At 35.2% G+C, this 21,212-nt stretch overlaps 1 protein-coding gene across 3 annotated transcripts in view; it reads left to right on the plus strand.

The window, feature by feature from the left end:
• The window catches only part of XPO1 (exportin 1), a 45,778-nt gene extending 25,015 nt beyond the window's left edge, over positions 1-20,763 (plus strand). For all 3 annotated transcript variants that reach the window (XM_036083709.2, XM_036083771.2, XM_036083833.2), the window contains 21 exons: positions 2,708-2,769; positions 2,955-2,999; positions 4,236-4,417; positions 5,447-5,495; positions 5,577-5,696; positions 6,814-6,942; positions 7,820-7,978; positions 9,157-9,354; positions 10,305-10,443; positions 10,635-10,816; positions 10,902-11,058; positions 11,161-11,324; positions 12,260-12,394; positions 12,681-12,864; positions 13,187-13,293; positions 14,970-15,164; positions 16,673-16,841; positions 17,492-17,626; positions 17,709-17,868; positions 17,949-18,045; positions 19,698-20,763. In XM_036083709.2, the coding sequence (XP_035939602.2) occupies positions 2,708-2,769; positions 2,955-2,999; positions 4,236-4,417; positions 5,447-5,495; positions 5,577-5,696; positions 6,814-6,942; positions 7,820-7,978; positions 9,157-9,354; positions 10,305-10,443; positions 10,635-10,816; positions 10,902-11,058; positions 11,161-11,324; positions 12,260-12,394; positions 12,681-12,864; positions 13,187-13,293; positions 14,970-15,164; positions 16,673-16,841; positions 17,492-17,626; positions 17,709-17,868; positions 17,949-18,045; positions 19,698-19,844 (2,915 nt within the window). In that variant the 3' untranslated portion in view covers positions 19,845-20,763. The remainder of the gene's footprint in view (positions 1-2,707; positions 2,770-2,954; positions 3,000-4,235; positions 4,418-5,446; positions 5,496-5,576; positions 5,697-6,813; positions 6,943-7,819; positions 7,979-9,156; positions 9,355-10,304; positions 10,444-10,634; positions 10,817-10,901; positions 11,059-11,160; positions 11,325-12,259; positions 12,395-12,680; positions 12,865-13,186; positions 13,294-14,969; positions 15,165-16,672; positions 16,842-17,491; positions 17,627-17,708; positions 17,869-17,948; positions 18,046-19,697) is intronic.
• The last annotated feature ends 449 nt before the right edge of the window (positions 20,764-21,212 follow it).

A 21,212-nucleotide genomic window follows, 5' to 3' on the forward strand; every position in this document is an offset into this window, starting at 1 on the left:
AAATCTTCTGGATATTGAGGACATGTGGGATTATTTTGTGGGTTGCCCTAAATAATTGGTATAATTTAGCTTGTTTTTAAATATTGATGCATAGTTGTCATTAATTTTAGGTGTACAGAAGCACTCTTTTAAAAATAAATTTGATTCTCCTAATTGTTTCCCCTTTTTTACTGCCTTAAACTAGACCTGATTTTGTGTCCAGAGGCTCTTTTATTATTTTAAAATAATTTTATAGACTGTAAAAATGTTCCCTGAAAGATATAGAATGTACCTAACACCTTTTACCTTATTCTAGTATTAACAACTTAAACAACCATAATAAAATTATCAAAACCATAAAATGAACATTGGTTAGTACTGTTAACTATGGGCATTATTAATTCAGATTTCAAAAGTTTTCTAATATCCTTTTCTGTTTTACAGTTTAGTTAGTTGTGTCCTTTTAGTCTCCTAATCTATGACAGTTCTTAATCCCTACTTAATAGGTCTTTGATACTTTTGATGAGTTCTGGTCAGTTATTTTGTAGAGTATATTTCAGTTTAGGTTTGTCTGCTTTCTCATGATAAGGTTGAGGTTCCATGGGTTTTGGCAAGATACCACAGTGATGTGGTGTCTTCAGTCCACCAAGACATAGGGCACATAATGTCAGTACATTTAAGTATTTTTTATTAACATAGGTTTTTTTCCCTCAGATGTCTTGGGAAGGTAATTTGAGACTACACTGGTGTCTAATTTCTTCTGAAAGTTTTGCCCATTGTTGTTAGCGTTCATTGGTGGATCTTGTCTGCAATATTTAGTATTGTGGACTTTGCCTAGTAGAACTAACTTTTCAAAATATAAATGACATAGTTTACATTAGGTGGTATGTAACAGTTAAATTTTTGGCACCTAGCAGTTTTTAGTGTCGCTTTAACTGTGAATATTGATACCACTTGACATTACATTTTCAGTTGATGAATAACCCTCATTATGTGACTTTATTGTGCTAATAAAGTTTTTCCACACTAAGGAAATTATTTTCATAATTAGTGTTTTTAAGTGTTTAGTTATTTGGAATATGAAAGGAAATGGGCAGTTTTGCTTGAAATGCAAATGAATGGGAATAAATTTAATATTTCAGCTCATGAAGATTATTAAGGTAGTTTTACAGTCAAATCTGTATTTTATTGCCTTCATGTTGGCTATATTTCCTGCTTATTATTATGGGTAAATCCCTTCTCCATGAAAGCTTGAGTCCAGAGTTCCAGATTGGTTAGATAAGGCTTGGAGGACATAGTTCCAGAAAGTCTTAACTATATTTCCAGAGGTCTGAAAGAAGATCTTCGTAGATCATTTGGTAGCAAAGCTAAATTAAAGAAATATGAGAGTAGTCTTTATATAGTAGGGAATAATAATTTGTTTATTTAGGGATCCTACTTCTCAAACCCATTGGGTATGTTAATGTAGGTGTACCATATAACTTTAAAACTTAAGGGGACCAGGGTGCCTGGGTGGCTCTGTTGGTTAAGCATCCAGCTCTTACTGTAAAAGATTGACTCATTTATGAGAGAGAGAAAGAGCACCCGTGCACTCACACTTGAGTGGAGGGGACAGAGGAAGAGGGATAGAGAATCTTACGCAGACTTCTGCTCTGAGCCTGGAGCCTGACTCGGGGCATGGAGCTTGCTTAAGATTCTCTTTTCTTCAGGACGCCTGGGCAGATCAGTTGGTTAAGCGTCTGCCTTCAGCTCAGGTCATGATCCCAGGGTCCCCACATTGCTCCTTGCTCTGTGGGGAGCCTGCTTCTCCCTCTGCCTGCCACTCCCTCTGCTTGTGCTCAGTCTCCCTCTGACAAATAAATAAAATCTTTTTTTTTTTTAAGATTTTATTTATTTAACAGAGAGAGTACAAGCAGGGGGAGAGGCAGAGGCAGAGGGAGAAGCAGGCTCCCCGCTGAGCAAGGAGCCTGATGCGGAACTTGATCCCAGGACCCGGGATCGTGGTCTGAGCCAAAGGCAGATGCTTAACCGACTAAGCCACCCAGGTGCCCCAAATAAAATCTTTAAAAAAAAAAAATTCTCTCTTTTCCTCTCCTTATGGTACGTGCCTGAGGCCCCCCAATCCCCACATTAAATAAGTTAAGAATAGGTTGTACTATTAAGATATCTTTAAGTAAATAACATTAGAAACCAAACTTTCTCCTTAACTGTTATTCTATATTGTAGTGGGGGACAAGTTAAAATCCTGTTTCCAGGATTAATTTAATGTTATAATTAAATTGGAAAAGGATAACAATATCTGATCTTGATTTAGAGATATTTTACATAAACTTCTTATTTATAATGCTTATTACAAAATTACATCTTCAGGGGTTTTGTAGTTTTAACCCATAAAAATAAGTTTATGTGTGTATTTAGTTAAATGAACAACATAGTCCCTTGTATTTTTTATTTAAAAAATTAGATGTTGGTGTACTTAACTAGTATAGCATTAGAAAATATCTTAGAAGGTAATTTGTAAGTCTGTATTTTGTAAAGTTAACAAAAATTAAAGTTTAAAGGAGTAGTACACAAAAATGATTGGCATCATTCAAAAAATGCCAGTGTTGCCGCCGATGGGATTGGGGTTTATTACCAGACTTTACTTTCACCTTCACCTCCCCCGTTTTTTTTCTTACTGAAGATTTATTGGCATGCTCTGAAAGTGTTGAATAATTTTTTTTAATAGGAATTAAAAAATACGTTGTTGGCCTCATTATCAAGACGTCATCTGACCCAACTTGTGTTGAGGTAAGACCATTTAAAGTGTGAGAATGTAAAATCATTTAAACACTGAATCTTCAACTTAAATCTACTTACATCACAGACATAATCATTTACAGTAGATCTGTAATAATTCTCAGATGGATTTCTTTGCTTATATTCTTATACCTGTTTTAGACTTTGTTTTAATCTAAACTTTTTTCTTTTCTTAGAAGGAAAAGGTGTATATTGGGAAATTAAATATGATTCTTGTTCAGGTAAGCTTTTATTTGATTAGTTTTTTCCTTAAAAGAATTAAATGCTTCAATTAGGCTGATTACTAGAATAAAATATTCAGACCTACTTTATCAAATAACTAGACTAACATCTTGCAGTAATAATTTTTACAATAACTATAATAGTTAAGCTACTATTTAACATTTGAAATTGTAAATTTTCTATGGCTCCAATATGGATCAGACATGTTACAATTTTCTCAGTTGCCTGTTGACTGCGTATTTCCTTTCCACGTCATCTACATTTTAATTCATAAATCATTCCTTTGAATTCAGCATTCCTTACATTTATCTCTATACTTAGTCTGTTTTTCAAACTTGCTAAATAGTCTCAGCTTCAAAATTTTTATATTTACATATTTTTCATGACAAAAATTGTCTTGGGAACATTAATTAGTATGTGAGAAAAAAGTAGATTTTTCTATTTAATAAGTTATGAGAACATTTGGGTTTTCACTAAGTTACACTGGCTTTTATACTGAAGACATTTGTTGTTAGCCTATCTTTGGGATGAGGGAGGAGTACAAAGAAATTAGTTACCTCTTATTAACAGGTACAATTAGGGAATAATCTGGTTAGGAAAACCTAGTATACAAAATATATATACAAATATATAATATATATAAATGTATACAAATACTATAGTACAGACTTGAAAGATGATTCCATCCCCAACTGTAATGCTGTCTCTCTTCCAAATTTATATGAACAAATGCTACTATATTTCAGGGCTCAGATTCCACCCAAAGAAAATGCCTCTCCCTGCCCATCACCTTTTTATTGCTTAGAGTTTTATCTTTGAGCTTCCTTAGGATAATTTAAACATCTGTATCTGGCTAATGTTGATACGCATGCACATTAGAACAGCCTAGACCAAGGCTCAGTTAGTGGATCATGAGACTCTTGATCTCCGGGGTGAGAGCTCAAGACCCACATTAGGTGTGGAGATTACTTAAAATCTCTAATGAAAAAACAGAAGAAAGAACCAGACTAGATCTATCAGCTGGGATAACTGAGAGGAGTCCTGGGCATTTGAGGCCAAATACTTCATCTGTGTTATACTTCGCCTAATTTATTCTATAGAGGATGGCACATTTACTCTCTTAATCAAGGGGGAGAAAATGAAAAGTGGGTATATTTGCTTCTGCTTTTAGTATCACGCAACTAAGTTTGTTTTGCCATTGAGAAGTGAAATTAACATTTCTTATCTTATTTTAGATACTAAAACAAGAATGGCCAAAACACTGGCCAACTTTTATCAGTGACATTGTTGGAGCAAGTAGGACCAGTGAAAGTCTCTGTCAGAATAATATGGTGATTCTTAAACTCTTGAGTGAAGAAGTATTTGATTTCTCTAGTGGACAGATAACTCAAGTGAAAGCTAAGCATTTAAAAGACAGGCAAGTAATTATATTTTGCTTTAGAATTTTTAAGTTATTTCTGAGAAGATTTAAAGAAATTTGGAGGTTGATTATAATTTATTGTGAAACTGTGATCATTAATATGTTAAATTACTTTTGTTTTTTAGTAGAAATTTAAATAGTCCTAGAGTGGACCTAATATTCTAAATCTGGAGGCTTGAAAAATATGCGTGGTGATAAAGATAGGATGTCATAATTCATTGTCACAGCAAAATAACTTTACACATCTCATGCAAAAGGAATATAGGTCAGGAGTTCCCAGAAACCTTTGGGATCTGTTTTTATATGGTGACTACTTAAATATAAGTGAAGGAAGTGACTTGGATCCAAATGTCAACTGAATTGTTACCAGGCCTGTGTCTTGGAAACATACCACTTTATTTTCTTTCCCTTAGTAATAAAATTTGTTCTAATCATTAGGGCACAGCAGTATTTCACCTTTATATATTCAGACTAACTTCAGAATTTACAGTTTTGCCTCCGTTTCCGGGTATAAGCACATTGTAGGATTTGGGACATATATATAAAATGCTGCTTCTCTTACTCTCTTTAGTTTGAAGAGTTTTATTTCAACTATCTTGATTTAAAAGATAGTTGAAATAAAATTGATGGAAGCCACCTGGCTGGCTCAGTCGATAGAGCATGTGACTCTTAATCTTGGGGTCATGAGTTCAAGCCCCACTTTGTGGGTGGAGATTACTAAAAAAAAATAAAATCTTTTTTAAAAAGATGGATTAAATTATTTCAAATTAGTAAGGATGACAGAAACCTGAAAGTGAAATTATATGCTCTTTATAACATTTTTTATGGGTAAGCTTTGAAAGAGTGATACTACAGATAGCTTTAGCAACTTTGTAGCTTTTGATGAAGTTACGGATATTTGTGTTTAAATAGAAGTGACTCAAGTTTTTAATGACTGAAATTGGTGAAATTTTTTGTAATTTTGTTAGTATGTAAATAATTACGGTATTTCTGTGTATGTTCTAAACTGATCACTTTGTTTTTTAGCATGTGCAATGAATTCTCCCAAATTTTTCAGCTGTGTCAGTTTGTGATGGTAAGTGCTTTTGATTTCATTTTTTTTTTTAAGTAACAATTATAGGAAGAGGATTATTTACAGATGTGTTTTTGTTAACAGGAAAATTCCCAAAATGCTCCACTTGTACATGCAACTTTGGAAACATTGCTCAGATTTCTTAATTGGATTCCACTGGGATATATTTTTGAGACCAAGTTAATCAGCACATTAATTTATAAGGTATAGTGAATACATCTCAGTTTTTATCACTGGATAGTTGCATATATTATTAATTTGTAATGCTCTTAGCTATAGAAAAAGCATTATGCATTTGTAGGTATGACCAGTGTTGTTTCTAAGACGATTAACTACTCAGAAGAACTTTTCTTTAGTTTCAGCTAATAATTCTTTGAAATGGTGTCAAAAATCTCAGGAATTCCATGTGAACAACTGTTAAGGGATTTGATTTTAGGAATGTTTTTATAAAGTGGAAGGTCTCAGTTCTTTTCCTGCCCCCCCCCCCTTTTTCCTAAAGCAGTAGCATAAAATACTTATATGAAGTCTTAATAATTGTTCATCCAGAGTTCACCAGTACCAATTGGTTGTATTATCTTTTCAGATGCTTTCTTGGTAGATAGAAGGAATAAATTTGTATGCTTAATTGAGACCTTATTATAACAACATTTGAGATTTTGTAATTCAGGGCTTGATGAGGTAATACTCTATTCTAATACGTGAATTTACAATATTGGAGATACTTTATTGGTAGACAGTTTATAAAACTGTTTGCTATTGTCAGTGGTACTGCAAAGGAAACATTATTATTTAAATAATACAACTTTTATATACGTAGAATAAGTATCGGGCCAGTGGGCATATCCATTTTTTTAAGGTTTTTGATGCTTAACCAAATTGCCGTCCACAAATGGTATGCCGTTTTTATACCTTCTCAACAATAGAAAATGAAAGAGCCAGTTTTACCATACATTTGTTAACGTATTGCCCACCTCCTAAAATCCTAAGCAGTTATAAATCTTGGGTCTTTATTAGACTACACATAACACATGATGTTCTTAAAAGTCATATAATGGTTCCTGGGAAAGTTACCAAGAGACTTTGTTTAGATGTCTGAAGACACATCAGAAGAAGCACAGTTTGCTCCTAAAGCATTTACTGTCTATTGGGTGGAGAATGAAATTTCCTCAAAATCTGTGTGCAGAACAAAATACCATCCATTTATCTGGTGTTTTCCCTCTTACGTTCCCTATTGTTAAAACCTTTATTTTTCTTAATTGTTAAGTAAAGTATTACATGCCATTTAATTTTATGCTTCCTTTTTTAAAAAATTTTATAATAGTTCCTGAATGTTCCAATGTTTCGAAATGTCTCTCTGAAGTGCCTCACTGAGATTGCTGGTGTGAGTGTAAGCCAATATGAGGAACAATTTGTAACGCTATTTACATTGACAATGATGCAGCTAAAACAGGTAATACAACACTCTTAACTGACTAAACAATTTTAGTGTCTTAGAAAAAAAAAGTTGGGTTGGAGTTGAACTGTTTTGTTACAACTAATTATAACAGATCAGCTAAAATGTGATTGTATATTTATTACATAAAATCAGATCAGGTAGAAATTTTAGTGAACATTTTGAAAATTCTTTGAAATAAAGTTTCTGGGAATATCGTAGTAATTTATTTACATAGAATTTAGAAGCTTGGAAACCTGGGGTTTTGATACTAGCTCTGCTTCTTACTTTGCCTCTGAAATGTAGATTATCCATTTATAACCTTGATTTAGGTACATAGGAAATTACTGAGAATGTTAACCATAATACTGCATTACAGTATGTGTTTGTGTTCCAATGAATTACTTGAGTATTTTTGTTTTTAATAATACTAAGAAAGGAAAAGTCTGATACAGGGAAAAATTGAGAAAATTTGTAGAAATCTTATTATTTGTAACATTTTAAAAAATCAAAAGCTAGAATACCAAAATACTATAATAGATGAAGGATTTCTAGTGAAGAATAATCTGTTTAAGTCTGTGGTTTATAATATTAGTAACAAAGTGATGAAATCTTAGTATTTAAAGGTAATACCTTGGGGCACCTGGGTGGCTCAATCGTTAAGCTCTGCCTTCGGCTCGGGTCATGATCCCGGGGTCCTGGGATCGAGCCCTGCATCGGGCTCCCTGCTCAGCGGGAAGCATGCTTCTCCCTTTCCCACTCCCCCTGCTTGTGTTCCCTCTCTCGCTGTGTCTCTTCTCTGGCAAATAAATAAATAAAATCTTTTTAAAAAATAAAGGTAATACCTTTTGTTGGTTTTAGAATGCAGACTAATGGTCCATATTTAAATTTGTAGATGCTTCCTTTAAATACCAATATTCGACTTGCATACTCAAATGGAAAAGATGATGAACAGAACTTTATTCAAAATCTCAGTTTGTTTCTCTGCACCTTTCTAAAGGAACATGGTCAACTTATAGAGAAAAGGTTAAATCTCAGGGAAACACTTATGGAGGTAGGCTTTGTGGACCCTTTGGCTTCTGAAATTCTTTTATATAATGAAAGCTTTTTTTAAAAAATGCCTTTGTTCCAAAATGTCTTTTATTTAAACGTCTGTACCTTTGGGGCGCCTGGCTGGCTCAATCCGTTAAGCGTCTGCCTTTTTGGTAGGCTCATGTCATGATCTTAGTGTCCATCGGGTTCCCCACTCAGCGGGGAATCTGCTTCTCCCTCTGCTCCTCCCCTCCATTCAGGCTTGCGCTCGTGCACATGCGCACTCTGTCTCTGAGATAAATAAAATCTTTTTTAAAAAAATAAAACGTACCTTTGACATCTTCTTATCTATTGTCAGTGCATAAAAATATGTTCATTCTGAATTACAAGCCGAATTTGATTATGTGTTCTGCATAATGCCAGATCAATAATTAATAATCAGAATTAAATTCAAGGGTCTTCAGACATTTCTGAGATGAAAAATCTAAAGATGTTATTTAAAAACTAAGGTATAATGCATATAACATAAAACTGTCTATTTTAAAGTGTACAATTTCAGTGACATGCACAGTATTGTCAACTGTCATCTATTCTAAAGTATTTTTATTCACCTACAAAGAATAACGTACCCATTAAAATAGTCCCTCATTCTGCTCTCCCCCAGGCTCTAGCCAACCACTAATTTGCTCTCTATGGATTTTATCTATTCTGAACCTTTCATATAAATGGACTCCTAGTATATGGTCTTTTGTAATTAGCGTCTTTCACTTAGCATGTTTTCAAGGTTTTTTCATGTTGTAGCATGTACCATTATTTCATCTCTTCTTACAGCTAAATAATGGTCCATTGTATGGTTACATATTTTGTATGCCAAATCATGAGTTGATGGACATTTGGATTGTTCACACCTTTTGAGTATTGGTATGAAATGTCCTTTAATGTCCATTCCTTTTTAGGGAACTTAACTAACATACATCCTGGCCAACAACTACATAAAGTTTTTAAATGTTCTAGGAGATTTCTGAAGAAAGCACAATTTGCTCCTTGAGAATTTTTAGTCTATTAGATGAATAATCAAACCTCAGAATTGTGTAAAATGAAACATGAATTTTTATCCTATTAACGTAACAAGTGGAAGGCAATTTGTGGTAGGATGCTAATGTCTAAGGATTATTTTAATACTGTTCGTCTTCTTTGTAGGCCCTTCATTATATGTTGTTGGTATCAGAAGTGGAGGAAACGGAAATCTTTAAGATTTGTCTTGAGTACTGGAATCATTTGGCAGCTGAACTCTATAGAGAGAGCCCATTCTCTACATCTGCTTCTCCATTGCTCTCTGGAAGTCAACATTTTGATGTTCCTCCCAGGAGACAGCTGTATTTGCCCGTGTTATCCAAGGTAATAATAAAGTGGGTGGTTGAGTGCTCTGTCCGTTCCTTGCTGTGATTTTGAAGACTAAATGCAAGTAGTGGGTTTTATTTTTATTTTATTTTGGCTTTTATAATCTACCAAATAAAAGAGCTACAAAAAGAGAATCCAGCAACCTCTCCATTTATGTTCAAAGCTAGAAGATTGAAAAGGATTGGTTTAAGAACGATGGTTCTCAGGAGGACACCTGGGTGGCTCAGTCGGTTAAGTGTTTGCCTTCGGCTCAGGTCATGATCCTAGGGTCCTGGGATCAAGTCCCACATCAGTCCTATTTCGGGTTCCTTGCTCAGCAGGGGAGTCTGCTTCTCCCCCTGCCTGCCACTCCCCCTGCTTGTGCGTGCACACCTTTCTCTAACAAATAATAAAAATCTTAAAAAAAAAAAAAAAAAGAACTGTGGTTCTCAAAAGTGTGTCTGTGGAAGTAGACTGCATCAGCACTACCAGTGAGTTTGTTAGAAATGCAGATTAAGAGATCACCTACCAATCTACTGAATCAGTCTCTGCATGAGACACAGAAAAGTTATGATTATTCATGATAAAGAACATTTGAAAACAATTGTTGTAGGATTACCTTTTTTTAAGATCTTATTTATTTATTACAGAAAGTGAGCACAAGTGGTGGGGAGGGGCAGAGGAAGAGGGGGAGAGACTCCCTGCTGAGCAGGGAGCCTGATGCAGGCTCACTGATCCCAGGACCCTAGGATTAAGACCTGAGCTGAAGGCAGACGCTTAACAGACTGAGCCACCCAGGCACCCCTTGAATTACATTTTTAAAATGTTTATATTCTTTTATATTGTGGGAACAATTATGGAGGTATGTTGGTCTTAAGTGTCAAGTACTTGATCTTAATTTTTTTTCCTACATTTGATGTGGCTGATTTCAAAAATGTAATAGATTTTTCTTGTTTATTGTTGAGTAGGTCCGTTTATTGATGGTTAGTCGTATGGCTAAACCAGAGGAAGTATTGGTTGTAGAAAATGATCAGGGAGAAGTTGTAAGAGAATTCATGAAGGATACAGATTCCATTAATTTGTATAAGAATATGAGAGAAACATTAGGTGAGTCAATAAATGCTGTCAATTTTATCTTTGTAACTCTCTTCTGGGATGGAAATACTTTTTAAAGAAATATGTTATACTTTTCTGAATCTGTTAATAACCACCTTTATTAATGTGCTGTTACTTACTAAAGATTTTTGATTGTAGAGTTTTGTATTTGAACTTTTGGAACCTTTTCCCTTCCTTTGTAGTTTATCTTACTCATCTGGATTATGTAGATACAGAAAGAATAATGACTGAGAAGCTTCACAATCAAGTGAATGGTACAGAGTGGTCATGGAAAAATTTGAATACATTGTGTTGGGCAATAGGCTCCATTAGTGGAGCAATGCATGAAGAGGATGAAAAACGCTTTCTTGTTACTGTTATAAAGGTATGCAAGTGATACATATGAACTGGTACTGTTAGGTAACTATATTGTATTGTTATAAATGACTGAAATTGCTCTCATTTTACAGGATCTATTAGGATTATGTGAACAGAAAAGAGGCAAAGATAATAAAGCTATTATTGCATCAAATATCATGTACATAGTAGGTCAATATCCAAGGTTTTTAAGAGCTCACTGGAAGTTTTTGAAGACTGTAGTTAACAAGTTGTTTGAATTCATGCATGGTAAATCCTCTTTAATATATATTATTTAGCTACTTATATTTATTGAACAAAAACCAAAATTTTTCTTAAAAATTTTTTTGAAAATTCTTTTTGTTTTGTTAGAGACCCATGATGGAGTCCAAGACATGGCTTGTGATACTTTCATTAAAATAGCTCAGAAATGCCGCAGGCATTTTGTTCAGGTTCAGGTTGGAGAAGTAATGCCATTTATTGATGAAATTTTGAACAATATCAACACTATAATTTGTGATCTTCAGCCTCAACAGGTATGTAGAGCACTGAGCATATTTTTTTTAAGAAAGTAAATAGTACTGGGGCTCCTGAGTGGCTCAGTCAGTTGAGTGTCCAACTCTTGATTTTTTCCCAGGTCATGCTCTCTGGGTCATGAAATTGAGCTCTACACTGGGTGTGGAGCCTGCTTAAGATCCCCCTGGGGCACCTTGGTGACTCAGTTGTTAAGCGTCTGCCTTCGGCTCAGGTCATGATCCCAGGTGCTGGGATGAGTCCCGAATCGGGCTCCCTACTCCGCGGGAAGCCTGCTTCTCCTTCTCGCACTCCCCCTGCTGTGTTCCCCCTCTCACTGTGTCTCTGTCAAATAAATAAATAAAATCTTTAAAAAAAAAAAAAAATTCCCCCCCCCAAAAAAAAAACGTGATTACTTTTTTTTTAAGGTTTATTTATTTGACAGAATCCACATGGGGCGTGGGAGGGCTCGATCTCAGCACCGTGAGACCAGGACCCAAGCCGAAACCAAGAATCATGCTTAACTGAGCCACCCAGGTGCCCCGTGACTACTATTTTACCCAGAATTCATGAATGGCAATAGAAAGAGTGCCACCATTGGACTCAGTACACGTGTCTCTGTGGCTAATTTTTTTTTTTTTAATTCCAGTATAGTTAACATACAGTGTTAAATTAGTTTTGGGTTTATAATACAGTGATTCAATAGTTCCATACATCACCCAGTGCACTTCTTAATCCCCATCACCTATTTTACCCCACCCACCCACCCACCTCTCTGCTGGAGTGGTTAAATTCTCATAGTGGGGCAAAAATTTACGCAGAAGTTTGTCAGGCTATTTTCTTCCCTAATGTAAGTTACTTCTCAGACTCACAAAATAAGTTCTAATACATACGTGAATTGCTTGTGTGTAGTTTTCCTTACAGTGCATAAAAGTAGAATGTCTGCCTTTTTACATAGGTACATACATTTTATGAAGCTGTGGGGTACATGATTGGTGCACAAACAGACCAAACAGTACAAGAACATTTGATAGAAAAATATATGCTACTCCCTAATCAGGTTTGGGATAGCATAATCCAGCAGGCAACCAAAGTAAGTTTTACTACTTTTTCTCAAAGTTCTAATGGAATTCAAGACAACAATGTTGTTTACAAAAGTAGCAGAAATTATACTGTAATTTTATTCTGTTTTGCTGGTATATTGGGACTGTTACTCTACTCTTAGTTGTACCTGTAGGTAATAAAGATTTCTTTTTTTTCTATTTTGGATTATAAATGTGATGGTGGTTTGGAGTAAGGTGTGGGTAGTGTTTTTTGCTTTAGTAATTACAAAGGTAATTTTCATGTGATAAATGAAATTTGTTACTTGTCCTTCACAGAATGTGGATATACTTAAAGATCCTGAAACAGTTAAGCAGCTCGGTAGTATATTGAAAACAAATGTTAGAGCCTGCAAAGCTGTCGGACATCCCTTTGTAATTCAGCTTGGGAGAATTTATTTAGATATGCTTAATGTATACAAGTGCCTCAGTGAAAATATTTCAGCAGCTATCCAAGCTAATGGTAAGCGATTCTGAAGTTTTGTGGAATGGTGAATAGCAAGTCAGTTCTACGTTCACAGTCTTAGTGTAAAGCATTCATTTCTCACAGATTTAAGTTAACCCTCCCAGTGTCCCAAATGACCCTAGACAATTATTTTTAATGAGTTGCATACACTTTTCCCTTGTAAAATTAGTCTTAGTTTATTTTCCCAGTACATTCATCTGTGTGCCCTTGTCTTTATGTTTTTGAGTGGTAAATGAGAACTGTTAGATCTGAAGTATATGTAACTACCAATGTAGAATTTTAGTTGTCAAGTTGGATTTCACTGGATTGTATTTTTTAGGTGAGATGGTTACAAAGCAACCATTGATTAGAAGTATGCGAACAGTAAAAAGGGAAACTTTAAAGTTAATATCTGGTTGGGTGAGCCGGTCCAATGATCCACAGATGGTATGTGAAATGTTACGCTTTTTAAGTTGATGCTGTATTTTCTGATAATATGCATATAGCTCATTTAAAGGTAATTTCAGTGGATGGATATGTTTGGCATTATTTTGCAGTGTCCTTTTTTTTAGAGTCCTTGAATACTTTAAAATATTATCATATACACCATCTTCCTAAGAAATTACTGTTAGTGGGGGACAGTAGTGATACGTAACAAGGTAGCTTGAGTCATGTTTTCCCCCTATGGATAATAGATATATTCCAGTGAAATTTTTTGTGTTTCTTCATGAGTCTTCAGAGCAATTTACGAAGATGTCATTAGTTTGCCTCTGCAGTGAAGGTAAGGGCTTTCCCGGTGGAAGTTTTAAAAGTCTGTTTTACTCTTCTTTTAGTTTGAAATCATTTCCAGAAAGGAAAATGATTTTCAGAAACTAAACCAGTCTCCATATGTGCCTCAACTTGGGAAAATGTGTGTTAGTATTTTTTTAAAGTTTGTATTTTTAATTTATTCTACCATTTCATTCTCTTGATCCTTGGAATATTACAGAGAATCCTGTCATGTTAATCTTTGCTTATGCAAATAGTGGTTGACAAGTGTGCTGTTTGATAATTTTGAGATTTCAGTATTGTTCCTACAGATGAGATACTTTTCAGGGAAATTGTTCAGAAAACAATTGTGGAATTTTCAACATACCAAATATTGAAAGGTTTTGAACACATGTATTATGAGATCAGAACTATATTTAAAATTCAAAAGGAGAAGATAAGATGAATTAAAGGAATTGTGAAGTTCATAATTTACAAGAGCTTGGGCAAATTTTAGGAGTATCAGTGATAATAATAACAAGGAGAGGGTATCATTTTACAACCAAGATTTGTATTGAGGGTTGGGGCAGTGAATTAAAAAATACCTCAAAAATACACTTATGATCCAGTTTGTGGGGAAACAATTACTGCACTGTTAAGAGTAAAATGAGAAACAGTTCTGGTCTAACAGAACAAGTGAGTTATCTGAAAAATAATGTTGTGCTTATCCTTAAAATTTTACTAGGCCTATTTTGTATAGTAGGACACTACTAACACTGTTAACTTCAGTTATAAGAAACATTATTTGTAATTATTGTCCATGTCTTAATAACGAACCTATTAAAAGCATATAAGTTACACCTTAATATGACCCTGTTTATTGAGACTCATGGAAACTCAGTCTTTCTGGAACAATTCCAATTCCATTTTATTTTTGTTAAAGTACTTACCAGGTAGCATTCACTGCATTTAAAAAAATAATAATTGAATAGGTGTCTACTTTGTATTAGATATGAGCTGCTTGGTTTTTATTATAGATACTATTCATTGACAGAATTGATACAGTATTGGTTAGGACTTTTCATTCCTTTAGGTAAGTGATCCCACATACAGTAACCCTAGAATCCTGGTCCTACCGTAGTAACTTGGAGCTGGTCACTTGATTTTGGGCCTCAGTTACCTTAGTAATTACAGTTTGAATTCTGAGTATGTCTGTGGCTCTTCCCAGCCTATTATGATTTCTTGGTTTCCTTTGGTAAAAAGTTTTAATAGATACGCAACCTAAATCTCAATACAACACTGATCTAGCTGTTGATAATGGTTAGCAAGTGTATAGAATAAAACTTCAAAGCGTTCTTTTTTTTTTTTTTTAATAGGTAGCTGAAAATTTTGTTCCTCCTCTATTGGATGCAGTTCTCATTGATTATCAGAGAAATGTCCCAGCTGCTAGAGAACCAGAAGTGCTTAGTACTATGGCTATTATTGTCAACAAGTTAGGAGGACATATAACAGCTGAAATACCTCAAATATTTGATGCTGTTTTTGAATGCACATTGAATATGATAAATAAGGTATGTGGTTTACATTTCAATTATGGAAAATTCTGCAGTATATATCCTTTAAGTAAAGCGTAAATATAGCTGTGAGATTAACAGTTTTAAGCTCTGGAGTTTAAATATTTGAACTTTTAGATCAGAGAAATACTTACCTTTTTTATTTATTTTTTATTTTTTTTATTTTTTTAAAGATTTTATTTATTTGATAGATAGCGAGAGCAGGAACACAAGCAGGGGGAGTAGGAGAGGGAGAAGCAGGCTTCCCGCCGAGCAGGGAGCCCGATGTGGCACTCGATCCCGGGACCCCGGGATCATGACCTGAGCCGAAGGCAGACGCTTAACGACTGAGCCACCTAGGCGCCCACTTACCTTTTTTTAAAGATTTTATTTTAGAGAGAGTGCACAAGCTCGAGTGGGGGGAGGGGCAGAGGTCGAGGGAGAACCAGACTCCTTGCTGAGCAGAGAGCCCAACTTGGGCTCAATCCCAGGAACCTAAACTGAGCCAGACACTAAACCTATTTTTTATTTTTTAAAAAACGTATAAAATCTTGGGGCGCCTGGGTAGCTCAGTCAATTGAGCTTCTGACTCTTGGTAGTCTTGATCTCCAGGTTGTGAGATAAAGCCCCAAGTCCAGGCTTTGAGCTCAGTGGGGAGTCTGCTTGAAGATTCTCTCCCTCTGCCCTGCCCTCGCATGCACTGTCCCCTCCTCAAGCAAATAAATCTTTTAAAAAGATAAAAAGATCTCTACAACAAAACAGTAAATTTGATAGATTGTAACATTCAAATAGCAGCTAACATTTAGTGAAAAGTTGCTGCATTTTAAACATTAAGAATTTAGTGATACTGGATTCCCTGGGTGGCCACTCCACTGCTTGTGCTCTCTCCCCCTGCCAAATAGTTAAACAAAATCTTAAAAAAAAAAAAATTTTGTGATACTAATTTCTTTAAATGGTGCATTTTAAGTTACAAAAGTATTATACGGGGCACCTGGCTGGCTCAGTTAGTGGAGCATGTGACTCTTGATCTCAGGGTTGTAAGCTTGAGCCCCACATTGGGTGTAGAAATAACTTAAAATCTTAAAAAGTATATATATACAATGTGCTTAAAAGAAATGGGAAAATATATTAACCAAGAAGGGAAAATGTAGATAAAAGTGTACACGTTACTCAGTAGCTAAAAAATTTTCGGGTCTGTATTAATGATCTTGAAGTCACCGTCGTAACATGGTAGTAATAGTCTGAGTAACTAGAAAATGTGATGTTCTTTGCGTGGGTTTTGATGAATTCTCTTTATAATGTGATCTTCTGTTCTTTCATTTTAGTAATTGTGTAATAAATGGTAATTTCATTTTCCATGGGAGGCAAATTATGTTGTCTTCAGGTTTCCAGTCATGAGGCCATACACCTTATGGGGCCCACTAACAACTCCAAATCTTTATACTAAATTAGGGTTTACTTTTTCTCTTTTATTTAACATAATTAAGGCATTGAAATATTACTTTGTTCTCACCATTTGTTTTTAGGACTTTGAAGAATATCCTGAACACAGAACGAACTTTTTCTTACTACTTCAGGCTGTCAATTCTCATTGTTTCCCAGCATTCCTGGCTATACCACCTGCACAATTTAAACTTGTTTTGGATTCCATTATTTGGGCTTTCAAACATACTATGAGGAACGTTGCAGATACAGGTAAATACACATGTCCTTTTATTCATTTGCCCTACCAATCCACAGGCTCTTAGAGATAGATCTGTAGGTATAGTCAGGTAGATAACACTTGTTATCAGGGTTTTGTTGGAGTACATCACTTGCCTATGTAGGCCTAAGTAAATTCTAAAAGCAGTTGAGTCCTCTGTTCCATAGTTGAGTCCACAGGCAGGATTGAGTTAGAGGGAGATGGGCGTAAAACATCACTTCTCCACATCCTCACCACTGTGTCCTTTTCCCTGTCTGCTTTTCCTCAGTGCCAGTGAGGGTCAAAATAAGGATAAAACACAACATTTTTAGCAAGACAGATTTTTATTTGTTTTTACATAGAATTCGGTTTGTGTAGCAGGTATGTACTTGTAATGCTGTTTTTAGAGTTCATTTGGAGAGAATCGACAGAACCTTCAGAAATAGTGGAAAGTTGGTAATAATTATTACTTGTAGTCTGTAATTAAGCAGGCATTGATGGTATTTGAACTCCCATTACTCAAGATAACTTAGTCAAATAATTGTTAGTCATTAGCGGAAAGGGGGGTAAGAAATGGCCTTTGAATCAGAATAGTTGAATAGTGGAAATTCTATATGAATGTTACCAGTCTGTAATAACTTTGTTGGTGTTCTGTACATTTTAGGCTTACAGATACTTTTTACACTCTTACAAAATGTTGCACAAGAAGAAGCTGCAGCTCAGAGTTTCTATCAAACTTATTTTTGTGATATCCTTCAGCATATCTTTTCTGTTGTGACAGACACCTCACATACTGCTGGTAAGAATTTATAGCCATGAGAATGTTAAGTGTTCCAGTTGTTATTACCTGTTGGAGGTAATAATGTTCTTTTTATCAACAGGTTTGACAATGCATGCGTCAATACTTGCATATATGTTTAATTTGGTTGAAGAAGGAAAAATAAGTACACCGTTAAATCCTGGAAATCCAGTTAACAACCAAATGTTCATTCAGGAATATGTGGCAAATCTCCTTAAATCTGCATTCCCTCATCTTCAAGAGTAAATATGCTTTTTAATACGCATACATTTTTCAGTTAAAAAAGATAGTGATTATTTAATTGTTGTGTTTTGATTTACAGTGCTCAAGTAAAGCTCTTTGTGACAGGGCTTTTCAGCTTAAATCAGGATATTCCTGCTTTCAAGGAGCATCTTAGGGATTTCCTAGTCCAAATAAAGGTATGTGTTTTGTTTGTATTTGGAGAAATAGTAAAACTAGATATGATTTAGTTGTTGCATTGTAGAATTAAACCACTTTTTTGGTAAAGCAAAATGAATGATATTCAGGCTTACTAGTCCTAGACTGATTCAGAGTGAAAAACTTAATTGTAGTTGAGAACAGGATGGATTTGAAATGTTTTTGGAAACTTGTTATTAATATAATTCATTTTAGATGATATAAATGTCTTGGAATATTGTGATTACATCCTACAGCTGATTTTTTTTTAAATTGTGAAATATGGGGAAAGAAACACTGGTAGACCCTTTGGGGGTTTCATACCCATTTTGTTAGTAAGGAATCCATTTTAGGGAATTAAGACAAATTCGCAGATAATCAACCCGTTACTACTGTTACACAATGCTTCATTTAAATTTAGGGGAAGAGGGATTCATCTTGTATTATTTTCTTTTAAAGAAATTTAAAAGGGGCGCCTGGGTGGCTCAGTCGTTAAGCGTCTGCCTTCGGCTCAGGTCATGATCTCAGAGTCCTGGGATCGAGTCCCACATCGGGCTCCCTGCTCGGCGGGAGGCCTGCTTCTCCCTCTCCCACCCCTCCTGCTTATATTCCATCTCTCACTGTGTCTCTCTCTGTCAAATAAATAAAATCTTTAAAAAAAAAAAAAAAAAAAAGAAATTTAAAAGTAGGGACGGCTGGGTGGCTCAGTTGGTTAAGCGTCTGCCTTCCGCTCAGGTCATGATCCCAGAGTCCCGAATCTGGCTGGGATCAAGTCCCGAATCTGGCTCCTTGCTCGGCAGGGAACCTGCTCCTCCCCCTGCTTGTGTTCGCTCGCTCTCTTTCTGACAAATAAAATGTTTAAAAAAAAAAATCTAAAAGTAACATAACATCTATAAGTGATTGATGGATTGTCTTAACCTGACTTAAATAAGAATTGGTCACATGCAATAATCAAATTTTTTCTCCAAGATACAAATAAGGTTTTTTCAATTGTAAATATATTAGCTAAGTTGTAAGGTGGAGAATGAAAATTACCTGAAACAGCTATAAAGTCAATCACAATGTAGCTAAACTTTATCATTAATCATAGGAGAAACAGCTTTTTAAATCTCCTGGCTTGTGAAGCATATTACATATATATATATGACATCAGACTGTGCCTCTTTTAATAACCTTTTTTATCCTCAACTAAGACCTTTGGTTTTAATTCAGCTATACAGAATTGTATCAGTATACTATAAGTTAGGGATACCTGGGTGGCTCAGTCAGTTAAGTATCTGACCCTTGATCAGGTCATGATCTCCGGGTCCTGGGATCAAGCCCCATGTGGTGTCACGCTCTGCGCTCAGCACAGAGTCCGCTTGTTCCTCTCCCTCTGCTCCTCCGTGTGCGTGCCAGCACGTACTTGCTCTCTCTAATACCTATAATCTTTAAATACATACACACGCGTGTGCGTGCACGCACACACAATATAATTTAAAACCACCAATTGAAGGCTAGATTTTTATCGTGTAAACAAAACAGGGAGGTGCTTGTCTATCCTTTTTTACATGGGGTTTTGTTTGTTGTTGTTTGTTGTCTCCCCCCCCCAAACAGGTCATTTTCCAAAATTGGAATTCATTATGTTAACACTTCAACTATCTTGTTTTCACAGGAGTTTGCAGGTGAAGATACATCTGATCTGTTTTTGGAAGAGAGAGAAACAGCCCTTCGACAGGCTCAGGAAGAGAAACATAAACTTCAAATGTCTGTCCCTGGCATCCTTAATCCACATGAAATTCCAGAAGAAATGTGTGATTAAAATCGGAAGTCATGCTGGGTTTTTTTGTTATTGTTGTTGGGTTCCCCCCCCACCCCCCGCAACTCTTGTTAGCAGAAGAAAACAGCATCTGGATATTTGTCGACCAAAATGATGCCAATTTGTAAATTAAAATGTCACCTAGTGGCCCCTTTTCTTATGTGTTTTTTGTATAAGAAATTTTCTGTGAAATATCCTTCCATTGTTTAAGCTTTTGTTTTGGTCATCTTTATTTAGTTTGCATGAAGTTTAAAATTAAGGCATTTTTTAAAATTTTACTTCATGCCCATTTTGTGGCTGGGACGGGGGGAGGAGGCAAATTCAATTTGAACATATACTTGTAAATTCTAATGCAAAATTACACAATTTTCCTGTAAACAATACCAATTTTTAATTAGGGAGCATTTTCTTTCTGGCCTGTATTTCAGTCTAGAAGAAAAGGTAATGAGTAAAACAAATTGCGTTAAGAGGATTCTAGTGCTGCATTGTCTAAAGTTAGCACCTCTTGGACTGAATCGTTTGTCTAGACTACATGTATTACGAGTCTGTATGGCAAGTTTGCAGCAAGATCATGTGCATATCATCCCATTGTAAAGCGACTTCAAAAAATATGGGAACACAGTTAGTTATTTTTACACAGTTCTTTTTGTTTGTGTGTGTGTGCTGTCGCTTGTCGACAACAGCTTTTTGTTTTCCTCAATGAGGAGTGTTGCTCATTTGTGAGCCTTCATTAACTCGAAGTGAAATGGTTAAAAATATTTATCCTGTTAGAATAGGCTGCATCTTTTTAACAACTCATTAAAAAACAAACAAAACAAAACTCTGGCTTTTGAGATGACTTATACTAATTTACATTGTTTACCAAGCTGTAGTGCTTTAAGAACACTACTTAAAAAAGCAAAATAAACTTGGTTTACATTTATTTTCCTTTATTGGCTCAAAATTATTCCTACATTAATGAAAGTGATTATATATGTGTTTTAAGTATTAGGTAACATTTTTTAAGTGAAGTTGGACATTTGATTTACAAATATAACCTCTGGGGTTATTGGGAGTAAAGGCACAGTTGGATTAATCGAACATGCTCCAGATGTTACCTTCTGTTCCCATGAAACAGATCCATTTTGTGACAGCTTGATGTGCTTTTATCTTTATTTGCAATTAAAAAGCATCTTCTCTTGGTTCCTGGATAGGAGTTACATATAACAGATTAAGGAGAATGAGAACCCAGGTGTAAGAAGCTACTGCAGATATTCTTGATTAATTGTATTTTTGTCAGATACAACCCTTAGAAAGTTGCCTTATCCCTTTAGGAAAGGTAGGAGGAAGGGGGAAAATGTGTAGATGTCCTATAAAACATGAAAGGGGGTA

Source organism: Halichoerus grypus, chromosome 10, assembly GCF_964656455.1.
Source record: "Halichoerus grypus chromosome 10, mHalGry1.hap1.1, whole genome shotgun sequence".
In the NCBI taxonomy this organism is placed as follows: Eukaryota; Metazoa; Chordata; class Mammalia; order Carnivora; family Phocidae; genus Halichoerus; species Halichoerus grypus.